General features: G+C 42.7%; 1 protein-coding gene across 1 annotated transcript in view; it reads left to right on the top strand.

Annotated features, from left to right (window-relative positions):
* LOC106811328 (translation initiation factor IF-2-like) overlaps positions 1-6,751 on the top strand; it is a gene marked incomplete in the record, with an annotated part of 12,166 nt that extends 5,415 nt beyond the window's left edge. The window contains 4 exon segments of the mRNA XM_014814909.1: positions 1,826-1,888; positions 2,123-2,251; positions 5,362-5,414; positions 5,797-6,751. Of these exon segments, the coding sequence (XP_014670395.1) occupies positions 1,826-1,888; positions 2,123-2,251; positions 5,362-5,414; positions 5,797-6,751 (1,200 nt within the window).
* Positions 6,752-11,923: the final 5,172 nt, after the last annotated feature.

Genomic DNA, 11,923 nt, shown 5'->3' with positions numbered 1-11,923 from the left:
CACTTATGTCTGTAAGGAGGTATATAGATATATATATATATTTCTCATTTCAGAGAGGGTAGACACATCTAATGCAGACGTGACTCGGCTGAGGTTTAACTATACCACCTGTGGACAGAGAATGAGAACAGCGGAGGTTGATATTCATTGTTTCATAGTTTTTTAGCTGATTTGACGAAGTCAGATGCAGCTTGTAGAATCGCATGAGCGTCCGTCCGTGATCGGTGTGTCCGTGTGTCCGTCAACAGTTGGGCACAAATCTTAACCGCTCAACGTAGGGTCACGATATTCGGGACGTGGGGGGGGGGTCGTGAAAAGGACTCGGGATAACCAATTTGGGTGTCAAGGGTCAAAGGTCAAGATGTGTCAACGGAGGGAAAATATCTCCTCCTTAACTTAAGGTATAGGAGGAAATACGGAATTGCGGCACAAATCTGAACAGCTCGAGCTATGCTGTTAATATTCGATGTATAGTGTGATGGGCAGGAAACCCATCACCAGTGCGAAATTGGAGGTCACAGGTCAAAGGTCAGATATCAGACATTTTCTGAGGACATGGCCTAATGGACAGTGAAAAACTTTTTTGTTTCAACGCTGACCTACCATTTTTATCACTTTATTGAAAGGACCATGAAATGTGCTTTCCACTGATGTGCGAAGAGTAAGTGTCTCATAACCCGTTGACCCTCAAGAGAAGGGTTAAACATGGATTTGTTGTCTGTTAACAAAGGTCTGAAGTGTGTTGAACTGTGTATATGAGATTCTGTACGTTGGGGGGGGAATTCAATGTCAATAGCACTTACGCAAACGTCTGTTTTTGATTAAGGCCAACTATAAATAGGTCTACCTCGCAGGTGGGTAGCTGATAGTACAGGTGCACAGCATGGGCTAAACGAAGGTAGCAACTAGTTCGGAATATCTATTCCCTGCACCTAGTCCGTATGCACGCTATCTATCGGAACAGAGTGAGAAGAATGTCCCGGCAGGATAGGTCAAATGTATATTGCGCTCAAAAGTGCAGAAAGAATTACTTTCTTAACTTTAGTTTAACCAATCTTGAGATAAGTAATTGCAGAAATGAATCGTCAAACCTACCAATGAAAAGTTGCCAGTTTTGTACTGTCCTTGGCATGGCTCTCTCCGTCGACGTTACAGTAGTGTGCAATGTCGGGATATGGTGGAGCATGCTGGCTTGTGGACGCTGCAGAGCCCGATGGTTGACTGTCAGTTGAAATGTGTTGATCCCCCCCGACATTGAAGAAATCTGTATGTTATACGTGCGTCTGCCTTACCTCTACCCGCCATCTTCGTCGAAAGTTTGGACGCCGCGCGACGAAATCGGAATGTACATTTCAATCGATGACGTAACTGATACAGTAGCGCGCCGCGTGGGTGTTATTTGTTTATAAACTATTTAGTCTGACTGACTTTCTCCCTCTCTCTCCTCTCGTCCGCTCTCTCTCTCTCTCTCGCTATCTTTCTCTCTTTCGCTCTCTCTCTGCAATAAAAAAAATCTTTGCTGAAATGATGTGTACGCAACTGCAGATCTGCATATCTGCGCCTAACAAAGGTGTCACTACGTACGACTGAAATGTTACGTTTATAACCGTAGCAACAGACCTCAGATGAGCCCAGTCGCTCTGCGGCTCTTGTTGTTATAAATTGTCGAGTTCCTGCAAAATGATTTTATAAAAATGGTTTAGTTTGGAGCTAATAGTTGGAAGTCACAACTTTGATTCATGCTTTTCTGGTTGGATTCTCTGTAAATGTTTGAGGTTGTTTCCACTATTTATGATTTTCTGCATTGTTTTATTTTAAAATATAGTCTCAAAGCAAGGATCTCAAACAAAAGCAGGCAGTATGTGAGAAAAATCTGAAAACCTGTGAGGTAAAGAGAAATATAGCCTTTTTAGATATCTTATCTTATTATATAATTACTTTTATTCATCGTTTCTACTCCGGAATATTCTCGACCTTAAAACTCACTCGACACAGCCTCTACTAACATAAACTTGCAGTCTAACAACGTGCACATGTTTGATTAACACAAGTATTCGCTTGACAAGGTTAATAGATGTTTTTATGAGGCATTCATTTCTGAAATGTCGTGGGTATTTGCCAGAACAAAATAAAGCAGACGGCACCGGCAGCGGCTGTTGTTACGAAGCCGACCAGTAAAGTGGTGCCTCCATTGACCACAAAGAAGCCTGAGTCTAATCAAGGTGGAGAGGATGAACACATACCAAAGGGGGTAAGTTGATAAATGGAGGTATGAATGCGCGCGTTCGTTCCTGAGCTGTTGCAGCTGTAATGCATGAAAAGCGAGTAGAAAATAATCCTCTATGAATGCAGTGAACATAAAATGAATTAAGAAAATACCGCTCTTTTGAAAAACGGCTGTTAAGGGTTTCTATCTGAATTTTAGTAGTATGATAGTCATTAGTCTTTCTTTGGTTTACACTGTGGATTGTAAATCTCTGTTTTATTCTAGTATCTATATTTTCGAAATTTAATGATAAACCTCATATAATGCATGCAACTTCAGTCACATGTCCTTACCATTATCTGCACACACATGCATGGTTGTTCGCTCCGTAACTAGTTACGTATTAACCGAGAGACTAATACCTGTGATTGTTTTTTGCTTTCATGCAGATTTTGGGCTGATGGTGTTGGAAGGACTAACCAATGTCGTATGGAGGTTCACCTCACTAACACATTCCCTCTGTTCTTTCATATGCTACCCACAACAATATTACTAATGAAAATTCAGGGCCATAGCCAGAGGTAAATTTTGTAGGAGGCAAATGTTGTAAGTTAAAGAACAAGGAGCGAAGCGAGCCAATAGGGCGTGGGGTATGGGGCCCGTTTAAGGGCCCCAGAAGAAATTTTGTAGGAGGCATTTGCCTCCTATTGCCTAATGGTAGCTACGGCCCTGAATGAAATCCTAATGTAGAATGTGATATCTACTGGCAGCTATAGCACGAGCCAAAAGAATGCAACACTATCATACGTATTTGCATGCACATGTGAACTTTCATACCATACGTGCCTTATCATGTGCTTTCACTAATAATTGTTTAGGAACCAGGCGTGTCCAAATACATAAGATAGTTAATTCTTTTAGAAGGGCTGTTCAGCCATTTTTGTCTATATATAGGTCTGGTAGAGTTATTAAAAGTAATGAGTAATGGGTATTTGAAAGTAGAGCAGGCCCAATGCTTATGAAAAACCTGCTATCGAAATGTCTAATCTGTGAAAAAGTATACTATATGTTATTGATGCCCAATACCGTGTGAAATTTGTAAAAAAAAATTCAATTGAAAACATTGGGTGAATATAAAACCAAAAATTAAAGAATTTTTAATGTACCCACAATTGTATAATATTCTAATATTTGTGAAAGAGAATACAGCTGTTAGGCATGTTATAGTGTGTCGGATTTCAGACAATATCCGGCATTTCCTGCATGATAAGCTAAGCCCAGTCTCCTTCTCGGTCAACGTACATTGCGTGCGAGAAAAATAGCATTGAAATGGGTCACTCAGTAGTAGAGCGGTCAGTGCAAGGAGGCAGTTAACTTAGCTGACCTTACTACTCCGTCATTGCGGTGTAAAAGAGAGACTATGCATGTAGAGCCGCAGATGTATTTATTACTATTAGCCTGAAATCTTCTTCGGTGCAGCTGTTACCATGGCAGCTTCACTAATGACCCGTAGGAAAGGGTGAGTGGTGCTGGGAGGGGTGGTTATCATCTCATGTTACTGTAGCTATGAGCCGGTGAGATTGTAACTAGATATGCAAACAGATATCCATTGTCATACCAGCAAACATCATCTATGCAGCAGTTAAATCAGGTTATCACGAATGAAAAGTTTAAACAATAAACAATGAAATGTCGGTGAATTGCTACCGACTAGTGCAAGCGAGTGCTCACTGTCATGTACATCGCTAACATAAAGTTGTGTAATATAGGTGGCACTATAATTACCTGAATAAGCATAATAGTTAGATCAGATTATACTCATGCTCATAGGGTCTATGTCCCGTAGGGTACTGCCGGAACTTACCCTTGTAACTATCTGATATGGTTAGGGTTAGGGTTAGGGAGTAGGCGTAGGCGACTCCCTAGACTCGTTAGTGGAGTAGGTGAGGTACGGTCCGGCATATTAGATAGTACCAGGGTACGTTCCGGTATACCGGACCGTACACAGGGTACGTTCTGGCAGTACCCCGGGGGACATAGACCCTCTCAGCTGTACTCATAGTGATTATTATTATTGTTGTTATTGTTATTATTATTATTATTAAGCACAATAAGTAATAGTTTAGTTCTATTAATACTATCAACGAGCAATCAACATAGTTTAGTATGCTTGTGGAACTGCAACAATCCAAAGTAGGTGGATTATTCGAAAATGTACTTGCCAATGATGAGAAGAAGATGAGATGAAATTACTTGTGCCAAATAAAGAACATTTGTGACTCTAGTTTAATAGAAATTGTAAACATATTGTAAGACTTGATAGTATGTAACTGGAGCCCATGTATCAAATAATACAGTAGTATGTGATAAGCCTAACATAATATAAATTGCTATTTTACATATATACCATTGTTTAGATAGATGTAGGAATCTGTGATAGATGCTTGGGTGCTGTGTTTTGGTTGTAGTCATGAACTAAGAATTCGTCGTGAACGTAGAATTCTGTGTAGATAATTTTAATTACAGCCGGTGATATTTGTGCATGTGCCACGGTGTTAATTAGTACTTAGGATTATAATTAGTACAGAGAGTGATTTCCACTTCGTCATAGATCTGACATTGGTGCCTGTTGAAGGTCATTACGTGACAATGTCTGGTTTCTGTTACCATTTTACTTCACACAAACTAACAATCTTTATGTGGTTTCGATTCGTTTTACTTACGAAACGTTCCATCTCTATACTGAATTCAAATAATGTGCAGCATATGAGTAGGAATTGTGTAACTTTGTTCAGATTGTGTACGACATCAAAGTGTCATCTTTAACGATGCCATTTGTTGAACAGCGGTAATTTATTTGACAATTAGTAAAATGTTGTATCACTGTTGTATACAGCTGTACGATATGTGCATAACCTTCCTCTAACCCGGTGGCTGTTGATCAGAATGAAATCTCTTTATGCCAAATCTTCATACATATAACTCGTGTCTGCTAACCTATGTGACTGTACATTGCTGCATGCACCCGTTATTTCCTGTTTTCTACTAATAAATAAATTTGTTAACATTATTTCTCACCACTTCTGGTTTGAATCTCGCACAATAGTTCTGCGTTTACTTCTCGCTATGCTAACTGCTCCGTATGTTTCCTGTAGGGTAACGGACCACCAACACCCGCTTACCAGCCGCGTGGGTTGCCACATCCCAGGTAGTATTACAAAACGTTTTCATACTCTGGTTCGCGTCGTACCGGTGTTGGGTTTTCATTAGGCTATATCCATCGGCAGACGCGTATTCGGAAAAGGCAAAATCTTTGGTGTTTGATTGTCCTGGGATCGAGTCAGGTGTTTTCAGGACGACAGTTGGTTCCAAGATTCCGCAATATCAATATATTTTTATCCCAAATTGTTTTCAGAATAATCTAGTTTTAAATCCACATAAAAAATCTGCGGCAAAATATTGTTCCTGGCATCGTGTCCCCAAATCGCTTGCACGGCCTGATGTTCATACCTTTCTGACAGCGCCCCCTGGTGTTGAGCGACAGCTCTCGCGAGCGCACTTCACCGTCGAGTCCGTGTTGTCGCTTGCAGGTCTGACGACGTCGTCATGGATACGGCAGCGCTCGCGCGAGGACGCCCGCTGCCGCCGCCGCTGCCGAACAACCCGGGGTCGCAACCCCTCGCCGTCCAAAGTCGTCCGCCGCCGCTGCGGGCGGGGGGCGTGCCGGTCCGATCCCCGCCCACCTCGCCGCCGCAGTGGCGCGTCGACCTCGCAGAGCATGAGCAACCCAAGTGGGACGTCCGCGGAGGTCGCGCCGCCCCCGCCGCAGCGCAGAACCCACCAGGTGGCGCTGCGGTGCTCAGCGCGGGGGCCGCGGCGGGGCAGAAACCGCTAGGTGGGGCCGTGGTGTTGAGCGCGGGGGACGGAGCCATGCAGAACCCGCCAGGTGGCGCCGCGGGCCTGTGGATGGAGCCTCTGGCGCCGGCCGCGCCGGCCGTGCCGCAGCAGTGGAGCGACCATCATGGCGGCGGTGGTGGTAATATCGGCGAGCTTCACGCGAAGATACAGACGATACGCGCCTCGCTGAAACAGCTGAAGAGCCGTGGCATTGGCGCCGACACCAAGGTCGCAATCGCGCGGGTGCTGCGTAGCCGCGGCAACGACGAGCGGCACCCGGACGTAGCGAAGGCAGGCGGCGGTGGCGCGATGGAACAGCCGGGGGCGAGCCGGGCGGGGGCCGACGGAGCGGACGCGGCGAGGCAGGGAGGTGAGGAGCGGGGGGAGGCGGCTGTACGGGCGGAGGGTGAGGAGCGGGGGGAGGCGGCTGTACGGGCGGAGGGTGGAGGAGGGCAGGACGGCGGGGGCAGGGAGATCCCGATAGACTCTCATGTGGAGGGGAAACCCGCGTGGGAGCCACGGCCCGCGGGAGACGAAAGGGGAAGGATCATCGATCAGAAGTTGGCCGACGGAAACGTGGGGAAGGTGGCGGAGGAGGAGGAAGAGGAGGAGGATGAGGGAGAGGCTGGGCCTGTCAGGCATGCGTAATGGCTGGATGTTACCAGCTGTTTTAGCAATAAACTGCCACTTGTTACCGCTAGATGGCAGCAGTGGGTCTGTGCGAGGTGATATCATCCAGCAGTCGCTGCCACTATGTGGCAGCAGTGGTTCCATGTATGGTGATGTCACTTGCTATTTGTTACTGCTAGGTGGAAACCGGAAGAAGTGAATACGAACTTGCATTTCCTATATCCTTACAGATATTTTTACTGTGAAATTAAGAAGACGTATACGTACCCAACTTTGTTACCATAAATTAATACTAATATTCCCATGAGTGAATAACAACAAATTTGTTTGTATTTTCTCCTGCTATTACTGTTATCAACAAGTGATTGCTCATTAGAAGTTGATTTCATGGCTTTTTAAATACGTGTGTGGCTGTGTGCAATGACCAAGCAGAAAAACGTTTGTCATAAGAATATACAATGTATTAACACATAAGTAAAACAAGGAATTGAAAGCTAGTGAGGTCGTTAATGAATGAGATGATTGCAGATGTATGTGATAATGTATTTAGCTCTTCTTGTTTCACAGCCGACGATATGCGTATTATGTGTTAAAGCTTCGGCTGTTTGTTAATTAATTTCAATGCAATTTAACTTTTGGTAAGGTTGGCTTTTATTGATAACGAGAAAACGTTGTATTGTTTGTGTGCCCTCATGTAATTTTGGTATGGTGCTTAATAGCGCACACGTCCTGTCTGCAGGTTTCACTTAGCTGCTCAAATACAAGGCCTTAAAATGTGTCTGTATATAGTGTATATTTACTTGGATTGCGTTTGGATGGTTTTGCTAGTCTTCATAAAAAATAAACGCATCTTGTATATAGAATTATCGTGACTTTAATCTTTGTTAATGTTACATGAAACAATGGAACATCCGGTTTATGTGTGGCGCATGCGATGTGAGAGTGGTGAGCTGTGCATCCGGGTACTTCGGGAAGAAAGATGGGATGGCGTCTCCCAGTGAGGCTGAGAGGCACTGGCGTAGCTAAGGGGGGGCATAAGGGGGCCATGGCCCCCCCTGTTGATTGGCAAACAAAACAAAAAAAATATTTTTCCTTGCCTCTCACGCGTCTTCACAGGACTGGCCACAATTCCTGTTACTTCTGCATCTGCTGAACGAACATTCTCTAAAATGAGCATTGTCAAGTCTAAACTTCTTCAGCGAAACGCGCTCAGCTGAGCAATGTTTTTTGTTTCGGGAATCCGCACACAGCCACGAACATCGAGCGAAACATGTTTTGCTCCACGTTCAGGTATTTTGCTCGGGTGTGTGCGTTATGCTTTAGGCACCATGTTGTTATTATAGTCAATGGTCGCGTGTGTGCTGTACGTGTGGGCTTGTTCCTGCTGCCAGTGGACTCAGTGTGTTACCGGCACTTCACTTGTACTTAACACTTACAGAACTTTACAGCTTTGGGCTTTTGGCACACTTGTTAGTAATTTTTCCAAGCTATCAGACTTCATGGGTACCATGTAGCCGACAACTGGTATCTCGTAAAGTAGTAACTATAGCCCGCGTACGGTTGCCGCTGGCAACGGTTACTGGCCACTGGCGCTGAGAGGGTCTATACCCTGGGTACGGTCCGGTGGTATACCGGACCGTACCCTGGTACTATCTAATATGCCGGACCGTACTTCGCCTACTCCACTAACGAGTCTAGGGAGTCGCCTACGCCTACTCCCTAACCCGCCTACGCCTACTCCCTAACCCTAACCATATCAGATGGTTACCAGGGTACGTTCCGGCATACCGGACCGTACCCAGGGTATGTTCCGGCAGTACCCTGGGGGACATAGACGCTACGAGCACCACTGGCAAGTGGCAACTAGCTTGCCAGCGGCAACCGTACGCTGGCTATAGTTACTAGAGCTACTCGTAAGGCGACCAGTGCAATTTGAGACCCAAAGCCAAATTCGATTCGATGTGGAAGTGTGCTTGCATGGGCTTGGAAGAGGACAGAAATTGCCTGGTGTGCATTAAAATACCATTTTCATTAAATTTATTCGTGATGATTTTGGAATGTAATCAGCACAGTGCCATGGCTGTTCGCTGTTGGTGCAATTTAATCTAGGTTAGATTTTCAAAAGATAGGTGCACGCAAGATGGGGCTAACGCCGGTCCTTGAGCTCGACCCATGTAGTGTGTGTACCCGCCTGGACGTCTTTCAGCTCGACTCACCAGCTAACTCACTCATGTTTATATACAAATACATCAACCATCTTAACAAACCAAACAGAAATAATCCCCTTCAATACCTTACAAATATTGCACTAAAATCAAGGAAATCTGAAAATTTTGTTATTTTAACTGCTCAACACTATTGCATTCATCAGATTTTTTCTCCATAGAAAAGATTTCAGAACGTATTAGAATTATATACAATAAATATTTAATATTAATCATAAGAATAATAATAGATGTTTTGACATCGGAGTGTGTGAATTATCTCACATGAGTTATAACCGGTTACCGATACCCATGCTAACCAGTTGGAAAGTGATAAATTGCCCCGCCACCTTCAAAGCCCTACCCACTCTTGTAGTGCATTAAGTTTGTTTGAGGTCCCAAAGTGCACTGGTTGTTGTTTTCGACAGTGCAGGTTTAAGGGTATGAGGTAGCCAATTTTATAACATAGTCTTTTGCCCTGTTCTGTACCCGTCTCTGTCTCAATCTCTATGCCTCACTCTCGGAAAATTATTTTAGCACATATTAGTTTAAAATAGTAAATATGGCACCAGTTTGTTTACATTTTGCAGTCGTGTATGACAACAAGAAAAACATTGAGAAGATGCTGCTACAGGAAAAAGTGGAGCATAAACGAACGAAAGATGGTAAAAGGTTTATTAGTATACTCTGATGTGAAATCTCACATGATCATCGTTTTTCAGAATGGTGAGAAAATGTATCTGATACATTATGCCATTTTCTGTGAGATAGCAAAAGGTTGTTTTGCTGCTAAGAGACATCAGTTGACAAGCAACAATTAATTAAATATTTACATCAGAATTAATTATTTTCCACAGTTCCAAATTATAGGAAATTGCTGGAATTACCACAGAAATATTGATCCTATATATTTGGATACATGGATAGTTGTTCTTTGGCATAATACAATCACTATATATGTGTCCTTTGGAATGTCTTACTTTTGTCTTGCATTGCAAAAATTTAAATAATAATCATTAAATAAAAATTTTTGGAAACAGAGTTGCAGCTCCATCGGCTGTTCGGCGGACGCACAACTATCCAAAGAAAAAGGTATGTTTCTTACCTAGCGGCTGGAATATTTTTTTAGTCATATTGTTAAACTTTTATTCTATTATCCAAGCGATATAGAAAAAAATACATACTTTATCCTGAGTTTATAGAAACAAATCTTTTGATTTACAATTAAGTAAATGAAATGCTGGTAATAAAATATACTAAAGCAGTTCATTGATGAATAATTGTGTAATTTATTTTCAGCAAGAACAAAATACAGATTCGCACTCTCTAAATCAAGACCACGCACAAAATACTTAGGGTGGGTGAATTCCTTACTTGATATTTATCATATATTTTACGTAAAAGAGCTCTATTTACTTTTTTGTATGTACTTTATATAAAAATGTTACTCCATATTAAAGGTAAAGTGTTTTCATATCTGCATCATACATGTGATAAGAAGCACACCTTTAATGTGATGTTGGACACATCTTTATTTGCATATATCAATGCATTTTTAGGATCAACATGATAGCGTCCAAAAAGAGTATGATGAATTGCTCGAGCAACATAAAATTCTTTCAGAAAGAACTATCTAGTATTAAAGGGTTGAATCTAAAACGAAAAAGAAGAGGAATACAAAAAGGTCCATAAAAAGCTAGAAGCGAAAAATTTGCACTGAACGTAAGTGATTGTGATAAATTGACGTCGTAAGCGAAAACATACAAAGATTGTTGTGTAAGCCGAATTCATATATAAGCAACTAGCTATACAAAGTTGCTTATCTGTCTTGCCTTCATCTTACCACAACTAGTCTCTATTTATTCTGTAACCGAGGTATATTAGATATGTATATATATTTCTCATTTCAGAGAGGGTAGACACATTTAAATGCAAGACGTGACTCGGCTGAGGTTTAACTATAGCCACCTGTGGACAGAGAATGCAGAACAGCGGAGTTGATATTCATTGTTTCATATTTTTAGCTCGTCTGACGAAGTCAGATTGCAGCTTGTAGAATCGCATGAGCGTCCGTCGTGATCCGTGTGTCCGTGTGTCCGTCACAGTTGGGCAAAAATCTAACCGCTCAACGTATGGTCACGAAATATCGGGACGTGTGGGGGGGGGGGTCGTGAAAAGGACTCAGGATAACCAATTTGGGGTCAGGTCAAAGGTCAAGATGTGTCAACGAGGGGGAATATCCCCCTTAACTTAAGTATATGGAGGAAATACGAATTGCGGCAGCAAATCTGACAGCTCGAGCTATGCTGTTTAATATCGGTGTAAATATGTGTGATGGTCAGGACAACCGCAATCACCAGTGGAAATTGAGAGGTCACAGTCAAAGGTCAGATATCAGACATTTTCTGAGGACATGGCCTAATGGACACGAGTAACAAAACTTTTTGTTTCAGCACTGACCTATCCATTTTTATCATTTATTGAAAGGACATGAAATGTGCTTCCACTGACGTGCGAAGAGTAAGTGTCTGATAACCTTTTGACCCTCAAGAGGAGGGTTAAACATGATGTTGTTGACTGTTAACAAAGGACGGCAACTTGTGTTTGATGGTACTGTGTGTGATCATGGAAGACTTAACTTTCACAGTGAATATCTGCGCATGCAAAACTACTTAACACACGTTACTGCGCCTTAAACATATATAATCTTCATTCTCTATATGAGATTCTGTACGTTGGGAATACAATGTCAAGTAGCACTTACCGCAAACGTCTGTTTTTGATTAAGGCCAAACTATAAATAGGTCCTACCTCGCAGTGGGTGGCTGATAAGTATCACAGCATGGGCGAAACGGAGGCAGCAACTAGTCGGATTATCTATTTCCTGACCTAGTCAGTGATTCACGGTCATCTATCAGAACAGAATGTCATGAGAAGAAGGATCCCGGCAGGAAGGTCAAATTGATATCGCTCTAAAATGTGGCAG

The sequence above is a fragment of the Priapulus caudatus genome, unplaced genomic scaffold, assembly GCF_000485595.1.
Source record: "Priapulus caudatus unplaced genomic scaffold, Priapulus_caudatus-5.0.1 Scaffold528, whole genome shotgun sequence".
NCBI lineage: Eukaryota > Metazoa > Priapulida > Priapulimorpha > Priapulimorphida > Priapulidae > Priapulus > Priapulus caudatus.
The sequence above is the reverse complement of the archived record's forward strand: the minus strand, read 5'-3'. Positions and strand labels throughout refer to the sequence as shown.